General features: G+C 44.8%; 2 protein-coding genes across 2 annotated transcripts in view; both read left to right on the top strand.

Moving 5' to 3' along the window:
• The first annotated feature begins 932 nt into the window (after positions 1 to 932).
• Positions 933 to 9,149, top strand: ATP5F1A (ATP synthase F1 subunit alpha). Its single transcript, XM_045850148.1, has 12 exons — positions 933 to 1,085; positions 2,792 to 2,870; positions 3,595 to 3,764; positions 5,416 to 5,589; positions 5,677 to 5,843; positions 6,050 to 6,198; positions 6,699 to 6,850; positions 6,962 to 7,186; positions 7,705 to 7,812; positions 7,937 to 8,081; positions 8,645 to 8,795; positions 8,927 to 9,149. The coding sequence occupies exons 1-12, from the start codon at positions 1,026 to 1,028 to the stop codon at positions 9,006 to 9,008; spliced, it is 1,662 nt and encodes a 553-aa protein (XP_045706104.1). The 5' UTR covers positions 933 to 1,025; the 3' UTR covers positions 9,009 to 9,149.
• Positions 9,150 to 14,525: 5,376 nt separating this feature from the next.
• Positions 14,526 to 17,722, top strand: part of PSTPIP2 (proline-serine-threonine phosphatase interacting protein 2) — a 67,241-nt gene continuing 64,044 nt past the window's right edge. The window contains exon 1 of the mRNA XM_045850414.1: positions 14,526 to 14,670. Coding sequence (XP_045706370.1) covers positions 14,638 to 14,670 — 33 coding nt within the window. The 5' untranslated portion in view covers positions 14,526 to 14,637. The remainder of the gene's footprint in view (positions 14,671 to 17,722) is intronic.

Raw genomic sequence — 17,722 nt, 5'->3', positions numbered from 1 at the left:
ACGGGTGTAAACCAGGATTTGTTGTGAGGCTTAGATACATCTCAGAAACAGGTGAAGTCCACGTTGATAGTCTCCACTATCACAAAATATCCAACATTGCCTCTAAATTCTCTACATATCACAAAAATCTTAGAATCAGAAAAATTCTGTGTGTGTGTGTGTGTGTGCGCGCGTGGGAGGGGAGTCCCATTGCAATCTTACTGGGAAGGTACAGAAGTTATTTTCATTATTTCCGTTGTACTCCAAATGAAAAAGCCAAGTTCCTACTGTAATGAAACCAGTTACTAGTAAAGGAAAGCTTGAGCCCTAGTCCAGTCTGGAGTGAGACCTCTGATTTTATACCATTCTTCTCAGCAGGATTGGCAATCACTCTGCTCGAACTCCTTGTGCATGTTACAGTGTTAAAACAATTTTCTCTAATTCTTAGATAGGATTCAAAGGAACAGCGGTTCTCCAACTTGAGGGCGTGTCGGTGTCGGTGCTTGTCAATATTCAGATAGACTCGGAGGGTCAAGCGTGGGGCTCCGTCAATCTGAGTGTCACCTCTCTCGGCAGAAGACGCCCTGCGGCCGACACTGTTTAATAGCAGTAGCCTCGGACCAGTCACCATCAACCCGCCTCACGGTCGAGCCGGCAGCGCCCTCAGACGAGGTGTCACCATCACCTCGCACCCGGCGTACGGCCAGGAAACTGCTTCATAGCTGGTTCCGCTACACACGTGGTCGCCCGGGGCAGCCACAAGGTCAACTCCAAAGGCCAAAGTAAATGTGTAGCCAATGCCTGGGCGGAAGCTGGAACAGGTTTAATCACTTATTTTTAAGTTTAACTCTAAAAATAATACTTAAAAAGAAAAAGTAACCGCCCCCACGTCCCGCAAAAGGTAGTTTGCGCCCGGAGGTGAACGCGAGGGGCAGTACTTCCGGGTTAACTAGGCTGGCTCCCTTGACCTTCCTCGCCGCTCAGCCATTTTGTCCCAGTCAGTCCGGAGGCTGCGGCTGCAGAGGAACCACCTGGGAGCTGCGAAGATGTTGTCCGTGCGCGTCGCCGCGGCCGTGGCCCGCGCCCTCCCTCGGCGAGCCGGGCTGGTGAGCGCGGGGCATCAGCGGGTGGAAGGTGGCCCGGTAGGGATTGCAATGAGTTGGTCGTGCTGCTGCAGTTTGGGAGCTCTTCTGCAAGGAGGGTGAGGGGCTGTGGCGGACGCCGCCATCTTGCACTGTTGGCTGCTCCGGCCTGGCCGCACAGGGCAGGGCGGGGGGCGAAAGGGCCCTTGCGTTCGTCATCGGTGCGGGATGGTGCAAAGTGGTGCGGGAAAGGCAGTGACCTTGATGCTGTCCGGAGCTGGGGACTCAGGAGAATTTCCGTCTTCAGTTGAGAGCGGCCTTCGAGGGGTCTTGGGGGAAGGAAAGGGCTTGGGCCCAGTCCGAAGCCTGCTCCGAAACCTCGAGGCCGGGCCAGGCTGATTCTCCGGCACTCCCTCGCTGAAGGTCAGGCGAGCTGGGGAAGCCTGACATTGTTTGAAGGTCAGCGGGTCCCGGCTTTCCACCTCTGCCTGGAGGTCGGTTCAGAGGAGAGCAATAAAGGTGATTTTCTGAATACTTAAGTAGGTGATCTCTTAGTGCTGAGTACTGAAACGGTTGTGAAAACAGCGCACAGGGGCAAGTATGCATTTCATGTGGCCGCTGCCGTGACAACAGTGAAGCTGGCTTCTACATTGTCTTCTGCTAGAGACGACGTTGCTTTGTGGTACTTGGACATGTTTTAAGATTTCGTCCTTGAGGAATTGTTAGTGATCCAGAACTCAAGGAGAATAGAACATAGGTTGGAAAATATCTGTAAAGGTCAATGCCCTTCATTACCTCTCTGGAAGTTAACCTACTTAAATCCTATGTAAGCATTTCTACACTTTTCCTTTTCCATGTTAAAATTGGTCTCAGTTTGAAAGGTAAACATACTGGACATGGTGCTGCGCTAACACAACCGCTGGTAGCACTCTGGGTTTCTTTTAGCAAAAAAACATTTTTAACAATTTTCATCCAGGTCCTGTGGAAACTTCAGAATGGACCGTGGCCAATCACAGTATTAAACTTCGGAGAAGGAGGGGCCCAGACATGATACAGATTGAAGGCGGTTAAAAAAAAAAAAGTTGCATATGCCATGCCTCAATTTCCAACATTGACAGTTTTTTGTTCGCTCGATTTTTAAAATTTGTTTTTTAAAATAGGTAATCTATTGAATTTGCACCTTTTAGGAAGCAGTTTATCTTACTGACAATTTCCCCAAATCAAATGAGATATCCCTTGAGTGGAAATAGTAGTACTGATAAAGGGAAAGATACTTTGTTAACTGTTTCATATACTTACAGTGTACCAGGAATCGCATAATAGATTTTCACATATCTAAAGTTACTTTCTTACCTGCCTAATTGTCTTTCAATTTTAAGCATCTTTAAATAATAATGTGAGTATAATTAGTATTTTAATTGATAACTTGGTTAAGCTAAGCCTGCGTTCAAGCTTGCCAGTTTTACGAAGGCCTTTTTAAAAATCAGATTGAACCCTGACTGGTGTGGCTCAGTGGGTTGGGTGTTGTCCTGCAAACTGAGAGGTCACCGTTTGTTTCCCAGGCACATGCCTGGGTTGATTGCAGGCCAGGTCTGGGGTTGAGGGCGTGCAAGAGGCAACTGGTCAATGTTTCTCCTGCACATGGATTTCTCTTTCTCCTTCCCTTCCTCCCTCTCTAAAAATAAGTAAATTTTTAAAAAAGCAGATTTAAAAAAATATTTTTGCCCTAGGTCTCCAAAAATGCTTTGGGATCATCCTTCATTGCTGCAAGGAATCTCCATGCCTCCAACACTCGTGTCCAGAAGTCTGGTGAGTCATTTCTAAGTGTATAGCAATCTTAACTACTTTCTTAGGAAATGAAAAGTAAGTTACATAGTTGTTGCAGATTTTTTTTCCCTATTCCTTTTTTTGGTCAGTTTTAGTTACTACGGAATCTCAGATTCTTAACATGCATTGTGCCATTTAGTTCTCTCTTGGTAGGTTTGCTTGTTCTGGTGAAGTAAACTACAGTTACATATTTTTCTTTTGATGTTATTACAGCTTCTTTGTTCTGATAACATCTTGTGTGGAAACAAAATGCACACACTTCAGGTGGTGGGCACATTTTCTGATCTATGAAAGATTCTCCTCTCCTGGAAAACATTAGATGAAGTGTGCAGTTTTTACTTCTGTGTGTTTCAAGGGTAGTAGCTGTTAATCTATGGATCTGTGAATTTGGATGTTGCAAATTCTAGAGATGAGTGGGGAGGTAATCACAGGAACAAGATAGAAAATATTTCTTTTAAGGGTATTGCTTAATTTTACTACCTCCTTGTCTGTGTCACATTTGTCTTGTGAAGTTTTCTCTCAGTCACTTGGGTTCATTTTCACAGTGATAGGTATCGAGCTTTTTTTAATAGAACCATGTTGCGTTTTAGAATATAATTTCATTATTGTGATCATAAAGCTATAGTACTTATGTTATTGGGGAAATAGGTTTTGAAAACATACTGGGGCTAGATATTTTTGCGAAAACACTGTCCTTTCTCAACAGGCACCGCTGAGATGTCCTCTATTCTTGAAGAGCGCATTCTTGGAGCTGATACCTCTGTTGACCTTGAAGAGACTGGGCGTGTCTTAAGTATTGGTGATGGTATTGCCCGAGTACATGGGCTGAGGAATGTTCAAGCAGAAGAAATGGTAGAGTTTTCTTCAGGCTTAAAGGTAAATTATAAAATGAGGTTTGACTGTTTTAGCATTGGTGTCTTCATTCATTTGGTAAATCAGAGATTATATCAGATTTTTTTTAACTTTTAAGTCTCAGTCTGCCTCAGGGTTTTGTGGTCATTGTCATAGATTGTGGAAATAAATTTAAGTGCTTTTCCTCTAGGAACCAGTGTATATAAATCATAGCCATTAGTTTCTAAATATGTAGTTTAGTAAATCTTCACCCAAATTTTAAGACATTCAGGTCTGTCCTTCGTAGGTGTTAAGATCATTTGAAGCAAAAGCATTTGATAACGTTGACTAAATTCATTTCTGGTTGAAAGTTTGAAGTCATTGATTGACTTTGTGTTTCTAGCACAAGTATACCTATCGGTGAGAGATGAGTTAGTGATGTAGCTGTCAGAAGCTCTTTGGCAATCCAAGTCCACTTCTGTTAGGTTGAGCCTAGTTGGCTAGTGCAATGAGAAATAAAAGTTTTAGGAGTCCTGGGTCCTCCGAGGAAACTAGAGCCTGATCTCTAGATGGACCGGGGCCAGTAGGGTTATCTGCTAAGTCCTCTGCTAAGGAAAGATGAAAGATGGTCTTGGTCCTCGTGGCTGATACATGGTTATGGAAAAAGCCATTAAATGTGGTAGATTAATCATAAAGACAAAAGTTTAAAATTTTAATTTCAGTGTATGTATCTTGTATATCTTTGAAAGATTAGGGTGAAATTGATGAGCTCGAATTTCTTTCTCGCTTTTAAGAGTCTTGACTGATACTCTGTCCAATAGAACTTTCTGTGGTGAGGGAAATATTCTGTGTCTGCTGTTACAATATGGTAACTAGTATACTTATGAGACTACTGAACATGTAATGTTCTATGGCTGGTGGGACTGAGTTTTTTAAATCTGGCTTGGTTTAAATTTAGTAAGCCAAAGAGGGTTAGTGACTACTAAAATCAGAGACTTAGACTAAAAGATTCAGTATTTCCGATGATTGTCTGTGATACTCCTCTTTACTTATTCTAAGTACTCCTCCAGATCTTTCATTACTGACCAGACTTGGGTCCTGGAATAGCCCTTTGGTTTTAGTTATGATTTAGGGACCTATAATCTTAGCATTTTGAAATGTGGTTGTAATGATGACAGACTACCCAGTACTATTTTATCACAAATATTTGATTTTGATTAGGTAGCTTTTAATTTCACTTCTATTAACAAATAGAGGTTTTCGTTAGATAATCAAACTGTTTATGGAGCTTCTTACAGATCAAAAGATGTAAATCAAGTGTGTCTTAAAATTTCCAGTTGAGCTTGATGCTTTATTTTATACTAGTCACCCAGCTAAAAAGCCATAGTCAAAGGAAATGTAGTGGTAGAAGCTTAACATGCGCAATTTCATTGCTTCCATGTGTTCTTTGAGGATGTGATAGAGAGTTCGTTGGGTTTTTATAATGTTATTCTAAGATCATGCAAGGGAACATGTTGGCATTTTAAAAGTTTTAACCGAAGGAGGTCGTTTATTGGGAAAACACTTGAGTAAATTAGAGGTGAAGGACACCACTGCTTCTTTCCCCCAGCTGTGTTCGTATCATGTGGTGTTGCCGTGTGGGGAGAGGAGCCACTCACGCTAGCTTCTGTGGTGTTCAATTGTGTCTTTCGTGCAGGGTATGTCTCTGAACCTGGAACCCGACAATGTTGGTGTCGTCGTGTTTGGGAATGACAAGCTAATTAAGGAAGGAGATATTGTGAAGCGAACAGGAGCCATTGTGGACGTTCCTGTTGGCGAGGAGCTGTTGGGTCGTGTAGTAGATGCCCTGGGTAATGCCATTGACGGAAAGGTAGGTTTATCGTTAATTAGATGCTGCTGTGCTTTCTAACAAGTATCAAAACTGATTGTTCTGGGGTTCCTTCTTACTGTTTAACAGGGTCCAATTGGTTCCAAGACACGAAGGCGAGTTGGCCTGAAAGCCCCTGGGATCATTCCTCGAATCTCTGTGCGGGAACCAATGCAGACTGGCATTAAGGCTGTGGATAGCTTGGTGCCGATTGGTCGTGGTCAGCGTGAGCTGATTATTGGTGACCGACAGACTGGGTAAAGACTACTCCGTAGCTTACTAAAAGTTCTGACTAAAATTGGCTCTGAAAAGATGACTTTTTGGTGTTGAAAATGGTAAATGCTTTGGATACAATGAGGAGAGTAGAATGGGATGCGTGGAGTAGTTGTAGTAGTGACATTTTAATGGGGAAATTCTTTGAAATATTTACTTAGTAAGATTTATGTTTACTCTCTTTTTAAAGCAAAACGTCGATTGCTATTGACACAATCATTAACCAGAAACGTTTCAATGATGGCACTGATGAAAAGAAGAAGCTATACTGTATCTATGTTGCTATTGGTCAGAAGAGATCCACTGTTGCCCAGTTGGTGAAGAGGCTTACAGATGCAGGTATTAAACCTGGGAGTCCTACAGCAGCCGATCTTAGGATAGTGTCTACTTAACGGAGGCTGATTTTAATTGCTCCCTAGTGAACTTTATAGTAATATAAATAATAGATAAAACAAAAGAATATGTAAAAATAGCATAAAATAATACATTTTAAGGTTTCATCAATTTCTTACCAAAGTAGAAGCTGTTGGATTAATTTTTTTTAATGTGCATATTGATTTTAGAAAGGGCGGGGGAGAGAAACATAGATTGATTGTTTCTTTGGCGCCTCGACTGGGGACCAAACCCATAACCCAGGCATGTGTCCTGACTGGGAATTGAACCTGTGACCTTGCATTTTACAGGATGATGCTCTAGCCAACTGAGCCACACAGGCCAGGGCTCATTAATCTGAACAGTAACTTAGTAAAAGCACTTAGATCATTTAATTACAGTAGCCTCTAATTTTAAAATCCCATTATTGACAACCTTGTAAACCTTAAAATCTGTGTTCTTTTCAGATGCCATGAAGTACACCATTGTGGTTTCGGCTACTGCTTCTGATGCTGCCCCACTGCAGTACCTGGCTCCTTATTCTGGCTGTTCCATGGGAGAATATTTTAGGGATAATGGCAAGCATGCTTTGATCATCTATGATGACTTATCCAAACAGGTAAAAGAAATGTATTTTTAGACTCTATTTGTATGTTTGCACCACAGGGAAAGGCGACGAATGCGCAGTGTCTCTGACAGGTGAATTTTGCAACCCTTTTCTGTACTGTAGGCTGTTGCTTATCGTCAGATGTCTTTGCTGCTGCGCCGGCCCCCTGGTCGCGAGGCCTACCCTGGTGATGTGTTCTACCTGCACTCCCGTCTGCTGGAGAGAGCAGCCAAGATGAACGACTCCTTTGGTGGGGGCTCCTTGACTGCTTTACCAGTCATAGAAACACAGGCTGGTGATGTGTCTGCTTACATTCCAACGAATGTCATTTCCATCACTGACGGACAGGTATTCTTTTTGTGCTTAATATAAATGTAAAAGGATGATTCTGAGGCATTTGTTGAAACTAGTGGCAATGAACTGATTTTGTTAAAAGCCTTTTATATTTTCAGTACGGAAAATTTCAAATGTATGCACAACTAAGGAAGGTAGTATAGCAAAACCCCCTGTATTTCTCACTCGCTTATCAGTTCATGGTAGAGAGTACTTTATTGTTGCTTCATTGAGACCCACTACTGTTCTTCCCCCTGGGTAATTTTAAACAAACCCCAGAGATCATATCATTTGACCTGTATGTATTTTAATAAAATAGGTTACTTTTTTTCCTGTCATGCACATCTAGTCTCAGCAATGAAATATGTGGGTTGATTTGGGTTGTGAAAGATTGGAGGGGCTCTTTACCATAAGAAATCATTTAGCATTCTTCCTCAACATTTTTGGGCTTTAGTTTTTTGGCAGCATCTTAATTTTGAAATACTGACTTTTTAAAAAAGTTTGCTAGCGTGTGCATTCTCCTTAAATTGTAGATCTTCTTGGAAACAGAATTGTTCTACAAAGGTATTCGCCCTGCCATTAACGTTGGTTTGTCTGTGTCCCGTGTTGGATCTGCTGCCCAGACCCGGGCCATGAAGCAGGTAATGTGCTGTACTTTGAGGGGGATGGGTATCATTAGATTAAAATCAAAGTATATGGTGCTCTGTGTCATTCATTGAGTTAAGAACTTTGGTATTGTATGAGTTAACCAGTTCTGTGTTGCAGGTGGCAGGTACCATGAAGTTGGAATTGGCTCAGTATCGTGAAGTTGCTGCTTTTGCGCAGTTTGGTTCTGATCTCGATGCTGCCACTCAGCAACTCTTGAGTCGTGGTGTGCGCCTGACTGAGTTGCTGAAGCAAGGACAGTATTGTAAGTTCTTTTTGGTCAGGTTTTTACTGTGTGGAAATACCACGTAGCTTCCTATAAGCTGTAATATGTGCTGTTATCTTTAATCAGAGGTAACTGCCTTTTGAGTGTAATTGATGCCTGTTTTTAACTAAAGTGCAGTCCTTATTTAAATGCAAATGATACAAACTTAGTTAACTAGCAAAACTTACTAAATATATTCAGTACTTTTCTTTGGGGAATTAGGACTTAATAGATGCTCTTACCCCCTTCCCTGCCCCGCTATATGAGTGTAGAATTTGGCAAATTTAAAACAATGTTAGTATGCATTTATGTTACAAAATTTCAGCAAATTACATGTATCTAAAACAGTGCTTATGGACTGTGCCCATATATTACATTTGGGGCTTGCAAGTATAAGAAAAATACTGTTTCTTGGGGAGGGAAGTAGAAGGGAGTTTCTCACTGAGAACATGAGAAGTAAGTGATATGTAGAGACATGTTAATTGAGGAAGAAGAGAGTGTCTCTGACTTTGGTAACATGGCATTTATTTCAACAACTCATTGGCATCCTTTTTCCTCCCCAGCTCCCATGGCTATTGAAGAGCAAGTGGCTGTTATTTATGCTGGTGTACGGGGTTACCTTGATAAACTGGAGCCCAGTAAGATCACAAAGTTTGAGAATGCTTTCTTGTCTCATGTTGTCAGCCAACACCAAGCTCTGTTGGGCACTATCAGGTATGAACACAGTAGATGGCCTCTTTTTGTGAGTTTTAAGATACAAAGTCTTGCTAAAATTCTTCCAAATTTTGTAGTTATTGAATTTTTGTCCATGTCAGGACTGATGATCTGCTTTTATTTCCAAATAGGGCTGATGGAAAGATTTCAGAACAGTCCGATGCAAAGCTGAAAGAGATTGTAACAAACTTCTTGGCTGGATTTGAAGCTTAAACTCCTATGGATTCACGTGAAATACCAGTTGGGTTTTGTCATTGTTTCTCCTAGTAATCAGTTCCATTTGTAAAAGGGTTACTGTCATACTCCAGATGTACAGAAATCACCTTAAAAATAAAGGTTCCACATTGTTTGGTGGTTTTCTGTAGTTTGAGTGATTCTTTAAAAAGAACTGAGATTACTTGGTGGAATTGGTAGACATGCTTTTTAGCTTATTTTACTTGATTTGCAATCTAAGTGGGCTTACCTAGGTAAATCACAGCTAAGTTCTTTATAAGATTTTAGAATGCTGTGTATTTGTTAAAGAGAAATTCATTAACTGGATAATCGGATATATGTGGCAAAGTCACATTTAATAATGAGTAGCCTCACTGGCTTCTCTGTATAAAAAAGGTAAAGAAGAAAAGAATAGGACATTGGAAATTTTTGAAAGATTGGGACAAAAATTGAGAAAGGGGATATCAGAATGAATAGAATTGTGAATGCTTGTCAATATCTTATTGTGTCATTAGTTAACATGCTTTGTTGAAGGAGCTCTTAATTATAGTGTGATGAAGTTAGTTTTTATGGTTAGTACTTTTGGTATTATTTAGGAAATCTTGATAGTGACAAAGATAACTATTTTCTAAGAGTTCTAAAGGTTTGCTTTTGTCATCAAAGAGATGAATCCATGTGATAGGGTTCTCCAGAGAACTACAACAAAGAGGATGTATTTCGTGGAGGCTGGCAAGTTCGAATGGGTGGGTTGGTAGGTTGGTGGCCCAGGAATAGTTGTGACTTGAGGTAGAATTCCTTTCTCTGTGGACCTCAGGTTTTTCTCTTAAGGCTTCGGGACCCACCCACAGTATGGAAAGGAATAAGCTTTACTCAAAGCCTATTGATAATTTTAAGTGTTAATCATGTCTAAAAAGTCTGCACAGCAGTATCTGGACTGGTATTTGACCAAAAACTGGGTAACACAGCCTTGCCAAGTTGACATGCAAGATTGACCATCACAGTCCGCCTGGAGTTACAGTTTTGTGTAGAGGTCAGGAGTCTTTTTCGTTTTTCTTTTCCATGTGCATGTCCATTTTTTTAGTTCCAGTTATTAAATGGTCTTCCCCACCCCCCACTCAACCTGTTACCATGCCACCTGTGTCCTATTTGGCTCTTTTCCCTTATAGTTTTTCTGAACCAGAGCCTAGCCCACCCTATTGCAGCAACAAATGAGGAGAAACAAATTCTGAGATTCAAATGTTTTTAAATGAATAACTCACAGACCAGTGAAGTAGAACTCACAGGTAGGTACCAGGCTGTTCTCACCAGGTGTGCTTAAATACTTGGCCTGATGGCCCTCCTGTGTGCCAGCCAGACGGCTGTCAAATGTTTTTCGATAGCCTATCATGGGGGAATGGTGAAGGTCTGAGAAAGCCAGTGTTGGTTAATAATATGCAATTCATATTGAAGTTTCCTCAGATATGTCAAGTATCTTTTATAATAATTTTTTAATCAGAACCCAAGCAAAAGTATATTATCTGTTTTGTCTATTTTAAAAATTACTTAAATCTAGAATTTTTTATTGATCTTCTTGTTTGCCATGACTGAACTTTTTTAGGAGTCAACTAGTCCTTTGGAATATCTTGTATTTTGAATTCAATTGGGATCTCATACCAGATCCAATCTTTTGTTACTCATATTGTTCCTGTTTGGGCCGTTGTGGGATCTTTCAGCGGGCTCCTGCGTTCGTGCATGCGCCCCAGTTTTGTGTGTGTAGGTGTGCATTCTGGGACTACAAGATCTCCAGGCTTACCTTGTGTATTTTCCTGCTCCAGTCCTAGAAACAGTCCTGTTCCTGGGGTCTCCTGTGGCTTTAGCTACTTGGTCAGTACCCCTTGCCCAGTTTACCCCTGCTTCCTGGAAGAGGGGGATGAGACCAGGGGAACTGAAGTAAAAATTGATAATTGCTATTAGGGGTCCGAGAGTTCATTTGGGTTCTCTGGTTGGCTTCATCATGTATTTAATACATGAGAAAATACCTTTCTTGACGTGTTTTGCAATTACCTTGGGGAGGTAACATATCCAAGAATAGAAATTAAAGAAGAGCATAGGATATATCATATTAAGGGCTAGTTTGTATGGCAGAGTTGAGTTCTAGAATTTTAAGAAGTGGCCAGACAGGGCTGGAGAAGGTGGGGAATGGTGATGGGGTGGAACTGGAGCAGGAGGAAGCATGAGCCAGATAGTGTAGGAGACCATTCTGCATGGAGTGGGCCCGGTCCCAGTGGCAAACATTTATTGCAAAATAACTTCCTAAAAACCGTGCTAAACCTTCCAAGGACCAGTGTAACCAATTTTGCCTGTTCATTTGCAAATATCCCTCTTCTGTGATGTGATTAGTGGCATTGGCTCCTTTGTTTTCTGCAAAAGGTAACCACCTAAAGCGAACCCGTGCATAGTAAATGAGAACCGTCTTGTAATGTCCCGAGAAACCCAATAAAGGCCGGTCACAGCAAGGGCCAAGGCTTTTGCTCCCCTTGAGAGAAAAGCCATGCTGTCCCTTTTCATCCACCAGACTTGGTAGTTCATGTGAATGTCTCATTTCATTCATAATGGTGCGGACACTGCAGGCCAGTGTCTGCATCAGATAGCCCACAAAGCTTGAGCTAAGATGGGTTGGCAGGACAGAGAAGAGGCAAACTGGCATGGGGAGAGGGGAGGGTAGGAAGCTGGGGAATGAGATGGGGAAGGCCAGGGTGGGCCCAGACTGGGAAGGTCTTCTGAAGGACAGGCAGAGGCTTTTGGGATTTAATTCTGACAGGCAATAGGGACAGTTGGTGGCTTTGTGAGGAGCGACACAAAGGAAGCAATGTCTTAAGGCTGAAAGATTAAGAGTAACCTGAAATGAGGTTGGATTGGCAGAGGGAAGAAGGAAGGGAAATGTAGATACCAGGTTTTGGACAGCATAAAAGGAAATGTGATTTTTTAGTGGGCATTTGTTACTTTTACTACCCACTGCTATTCCATTTCAGGGAAAAGATGCCTGAATACCTCTGGGGAAACCCTCTTCATTGCTGAGAGTATACATGGATATAACTTTTCTGGAAAGCATTTTGGCAGTATATTTCAAGAACCTTAAAAATGTTTATATTCTTCAACGTGTAATTCCACCATGAGGAACTTTAACAAAGGTTTATATAAAAGATATTTGTCATCGTAATTCTAAAAACATTAGGGAAATGCTAAGAAAGTATCAGTATACCCACCTGAGGGGAAATTATGCAAAAAATAAAACAGTATTTGAGTTTTAATAATGTGGGGTTTGTAATAAACTCGCACAATACAAATTCAGAGGCCTAATTTGGCATGAAGTGAAAAATTGGTCTCCTTCCCTTCTGTCCCTCAGCCCCATCCCCTCTGAGGAGGCGATCTAAAATCGTGTGTCGTCCTCCCTCCTCGTCCAAACATACTCGATGATTGTTCTGTATCTACTCACAAAGAGCTTCCTTATTTTTTGCGCTTTAGTATGATTTCATTGTCGCGGTACATCATACCACACTGAGGTCATTGTTTATGGAAGGACTTTCGGTTGCTTCACATCTGCTAGAACAACGATACTGCTGTGGGTAACTACATACATACTTCACTTTGCACAGGAGGGATATGTTTAGAGGGAAAAGTCTTCAACATGGAAACATTGGGTCAAAAGCTAGGTACATGTCAAATTTTGATGACATGGCCAAATTTCTCTTCACAAAGACTTAATTTTACATGCAAGAGTGTCTGTTTTGGTCTACACTGTGTGCTGTCAAACTTTTTGTTAGGAAAGATTCATTTAAGGACTTAGGAAATACTAAGCTGAGAAAATAAGACTCCACATTTTATGTACAGTAGAAACCTAACCATGCAAATGTATATTATTTGAAGAGTATGCCAAAATAGGAATGGGTTATCTTAAATGTATTGACCATTAAAATTCATTATTTCATAATTGCTGTAATAGTGTTAAACTTTGTTAGTGAAATGTCCTGAATTTGTCATAGACCCTTGAATACAGTACACATTTACTTGTCTTTATGGACCCAAGCCCTAGACCAATGAGCCAGCTGTACTTTTTACTTAAAACACCTGTCCAGGTGATAGGCTTAATAAATGTTTGAGAAACGAATACTTTCCAGCAGCTTCAACAAATATTTGCAATTTGCAATCTTGCCACCAGGGGGTGGGAGAGTTAAAATGAAACCTTAGCCTTGAAAATCCAGCACAATGTACCACGAAAGCTTGTAAGATTTGAAAAAAATATGTATTTGAAAATTGAAACTTAGATAGTTGGAATTATATCTAAAGTATTTGTCCCCAAATCTTCAAAACTTAGAGGAAAAGTCTTGTCCTTCAGCGCCTTTCATCTCCCGTTTACACTATTTCTTACCCTTCCTGCTAAGGGTTAGCTTGTCTTCCCGTTGCCCTCCCCGTCTCTGCTGTCTCCTGGTGGTGCTGCCAGGCGTCCTTTACTTGTAACTGCTTTCCAAAACGATGAACCATCAGATGGACGGATGCATGCCCTTGAAGTCACCCAGGGCTGGAGGCCCCCTTTCCATCCTTGTAGTTGTGGGACTGGGGGTGGCACTACCAAACAACCTTTTAGCTGCCCTTAAAGTCATTTCAGCCGTTACTATTTCACTATGGACAGAGCTAGAACCTGCTCAGGAGGTAAATGCTTGCCTCTTCAAGTTTGGAGTTGCGTGCTCCGAATTTGGGCAGGCGACTGGACCAGTTCCTTGACCTTCATCCTCCCCTCGAGTAGATCTGCCCCAGAAGTGACGCGTATCTTCGGCTTCTCAACCTCTGGGCTTGAGTTTTGACGGCGCACAGTGCTTTGTCCCAGAGCGCCGTGTTACTACAAAGCAGGAATGGGTCCGACTTAACCCTAGGACTGTGTTTTCATGGAGGTGTTATGAGAGGAAGGAAGCTCTGTGCTCCTACTTCTGGAGGAGGATTGGCGGAGACGGTATTGAATCGAGAATGGGAAAGGGTCAGTGAGGAGCTGGGCTCCTGGGCGCCCTGTAAGGACGGCACAAGGGGCCTAGAGGAGTCAAGGGGGGAAGTATAAATGTCCTTTCCATGATTTTTAGACTAAAACATGACCCAGGGGTTGGCTGATCTGCAGCGGGGAACCTGGGGTCGTGAACACGACTCCCTGAAGCGTCTACCCGTTACGCGACCACGGACACTCAGTCCTCAGGCTTTACCCGGCTGACCCTTGGTCCCCACAACCCGCCTCTGCTTAGGTCGGGTCTCCATGCACGGCGGAGCCTCGATTTCTCTGCGGTCGAGGGAGGAGGGGGCTGTGTGCGGAGCCGAATTTGGGCAGGCGACTGGACCAGTTCCTTCCAATCCCTGAGGCTTTGAAGGAGCAGGCATTGAGGGATCGTTCCTTGATAGTTGCCTGGCACCACGGGGCTTCAAATCCGCCTGGGTCGGGGCTTCGGGTCTGGCCGGCGGGAGGCGGAGCCAGGGGCGTGGCTTAGGACGGGGGCGGACCTCACCGCCGGCGGTGAGACTCCGGACTGGAGCTGCGGGACAGTGGATAGTCACCCCCGACCTTCCGTTGGCTGCTCCGATCTCCTCCGCACCCGCCAAAACGCTGGCCATGACGGGCTCACTGTTCAAGGGGAACTTCTGGGTAAGTCTGCGGGGCAGGCGAGCGGGGCGGCCCCGCACCACTCCGGCACTTCGCGCTGCGCCACATACCGTCCCGCTGCCTAGGGGCAGAACCGGAGCAGACACTCCATGGGGGTTCCCACTCTGCCGGGGTCCCAGCCCGCTGCGCGCCTGCAAGTCCCCGAGTCCGGCTCCCGGGTCCCCCCTTTGCTGCTCATACCCCAGCCACACGTACTCCCGCGGAAGGGTGTAGCGGAGCCCCATGAAGTTGGGACATCTACCCCTTATCTCACAGACCCAACCAAGGGTCTGAAACCAAGTAGGGTCTTGAAACCAAGACCCAAAGGGAGGAGCGACCCAGCCCAGCGGGGGAATAGCCAACGGCCCTGGAGGCTGCTAGCGAATTTGGGGTTGCCTGGGGTCGGGGACCTGGGGTGAGCTTCGCCAGCCTGACAGCCGCAGTCATCCCCATTTTCCAGGCCCGCTGAAACGTATAGCCTGTCAGAGCCACGTTAGCTCCGACTTTCCTCTGCAGACCCTAGAGCGGTTCTCTTGCAGAAGCTGTGTCCCATCCCGTAGCCCTGTTTCCTGAGCCCCCTCCCCAGGCCGTCGTGGCCCGGGCCCAGAGGGAGGCCGATGGGTGCGAGGCTCTATGAGCAGGTGGGGGCGTCTAAGCCCAGCAGGACCAGCCCAAGCAGGAGGCAGCAGGTCTGCCTGCTCCCCGCCCCCGCCCCCCCCACCCTTCTTACTCCCAGGCGCCCCTTAAAGGTGTGTGCCCCTTCACTTAGAGGAAATACCCTCATTCCTTTAAGGCAGGAACAGGAAGTCGGCATACCTCAAAGTAGACCTTCAGCTGCCAAGTGGCCCCAGCTCCCTACTTGTGACCCTGCTTGCCCTCCATTTAGCTTCACGGCTCCGTGTCCTCTATCATGGGCTGCTGGGTGGGGGGACGTGGCTCTGTGGCCTCGGGGACAGCTTATTCCCTGCCTTGTGAAGTCCCTTTTCCTGGGGTTTTTGAGGTTCTTTGGGGGATACTGCCTGCCTGTGGGGTGCAGGGCTGAGGAGCTTCATTCACAGGGAGGGTGAATGACCTCACAGCTGGCTGGCAAGGAGGCCTGTTCAGGTAGAATATAGGACTTCTGGGTGCCATGAAGGGCACTGTGGAAAAAAGCAGAGCAGAGAGACTGGCCTCCCACCTTCCACGCCTACAGTGAGACAGCCAGTTTTCAGATCTGCGCTCAGCTGTTCGCTCTTCAGGGACGCCTTTCCTGATAGCGCCCAGCAGGCTCTGTCACCAGTTCCCTTGGCCCACATTCTGGTCCTTCAGCATTTGTTAGTTTATGGTTTTGAATTTGGGGATTACCAACACGCGAGCACCTTGGGACAGGAACTGTGCTGGCTTTCAGTGCTACTGTCCCTTACGCAGGAAATAGTTGGGCTCTGCAAATAGTTGCTGAGCCAGTAAAGTGGATCTGTGAGGCCGGCAGGACATGTGATGTGCTAAGCGCTGCAGCCTCCATCCTCAGAGGGCTCCCAGGCCACAGGAAGGCAGCCCCCAGCTGCTCCTGAAGCACACTTGCAGGAGTGGTTACGGGAGGGGACAGAAATGAGGTCTGATTGGGACTGTGCCTAGGGAATGGTCTCGGGGAGAGAACTTTCTGGGCTTCTACTTTCAGAAGGTATCTGAGATCCTGAGAGATAGTTTGCACAGGTTATCTTCCATCTCTAATTTCCTGTGATGCTTTATGTCAAATAATAAAAACAATAATAGCTAATATCACTGTGCACAGAGTCTGTGGAAAGCCTGTTCTAAATGCTTCACCCACACTACTCATTTAAGCCTCACAGCTATACCCTATGGCGGTAGCTTACTTACTATCCCATTTTACAGATCAGGAAACTGAGGGGCAGAGGGGTTAAGCAACATTCTCATGCTCCTTGAGCTGTTAGTGCAGCAGGACTCCATGGACCAAATGCTCAGTGAGTGCCTCAAGGAGGGTGGCGTGCAGCGAGTCCCAGCATAGCTGCCTACATGTCTATCTTCCACGGCAGTGCCACAGGGAGTTGGTGGGTCACCACTGGGCCTTCATATGAATATATCTTTCTCCTCCAGCTCCAACCACGAGCTCCCAGACAGGTGTCACCATCAGCTGAGCCCTTGGCACCTGCCGTAGTGCCTTGCGTTGGATGCTTAGGAGTCAGGCAGATGGGACAGTCAGCCAGGACTTGGGAAGAGATGGGCAGAAGGGAAACTACTGTGACTTCAGGGGCTGCCTCTGAGGCTTTCACACTCTTGGGGTAGGGAGGCAAGGCTGCTGAGAGTACTGAGGGGCTGGCAATAGCCCTTACGGGAGGGCTGTGATTGGGTAAGGCAGGCAAGTTTGGAAACATAAGTGGGTATCAGTGAACTGTATTTAATGCATATTCAGGAATTACCTTCTTTGTATAAGGCACTCTAACGGAGAGGGCACTGGCAGGGTAAGACTACCACGTTGGTTAGAAGGTAGATTTCTCATGAGGGAGCGAAGCTTTGTGCTTGAATACCTGGCCTCCAGAATGTGGAGGAGACAGGGGCAGGGAGTAGGGGAAGTCCAGCAGGACCCAAGAAAGCTGGGCCAGGAGTTGAAGGGGTCTGTTCCAGGGTCGAGACCATAAGGAGGGGCAAAAGATGAGACAGGTGAGATGAGCTGAAGACGGAGGAAGAGGTCAAAGCCAAAGGACAAGGCCAGCAGTTGAAGGTGAGCAGTAGGGAAGAGGAAAGGAGGGCTCCTATAAAGTGAATTTGAGAATGAGCTGTGGGCCCCAGAAATAAGGAAGTTAGGAGGAGGAACTGGTTTGTGGGGAGAGAAGGGGGGAGGAGGCAGAAGCGATATGAACGGGATCTAACCGCAGGGGTAGCAATGATGAGGACCAAGGCCAAGGGCATCCTGGCACCCCTCCCTGAAGCCCTTCTTTGTTTGTTGTTGTTTTATTTTTATTTTTATTATTTTTAATTGTTCAAGTACAGTTTTCTGCCCTTTCCCCCGACCCCAGCCCAACCCCCCAAAGAAGAAAACAGGCTATCACACAGACCC

The sequence above is a fragment of the Phyllostomus hastatus genome, unplaced genomic scaffold (genome assembly GCF_019186645.2).
Source record: "Phyllostomus hastatus isolate PE091 unplaced genomic scaffold, TTU_PhHast_1.1 phas_contig_80, whole genome shotgun sequence".
NCBI classification, from domain to species: domain Eukaryota; kingdom Metazoa; phylum Chordata; class Mammalia; order Chiroptera; family Phyllostomidae; genus Phyllostomus; species Phyllostomus hastatus.
Note: the sequence above shows the minus strand (reverse complement) of the source record. Positions and strands in the feature narration are given on the sequence as shown.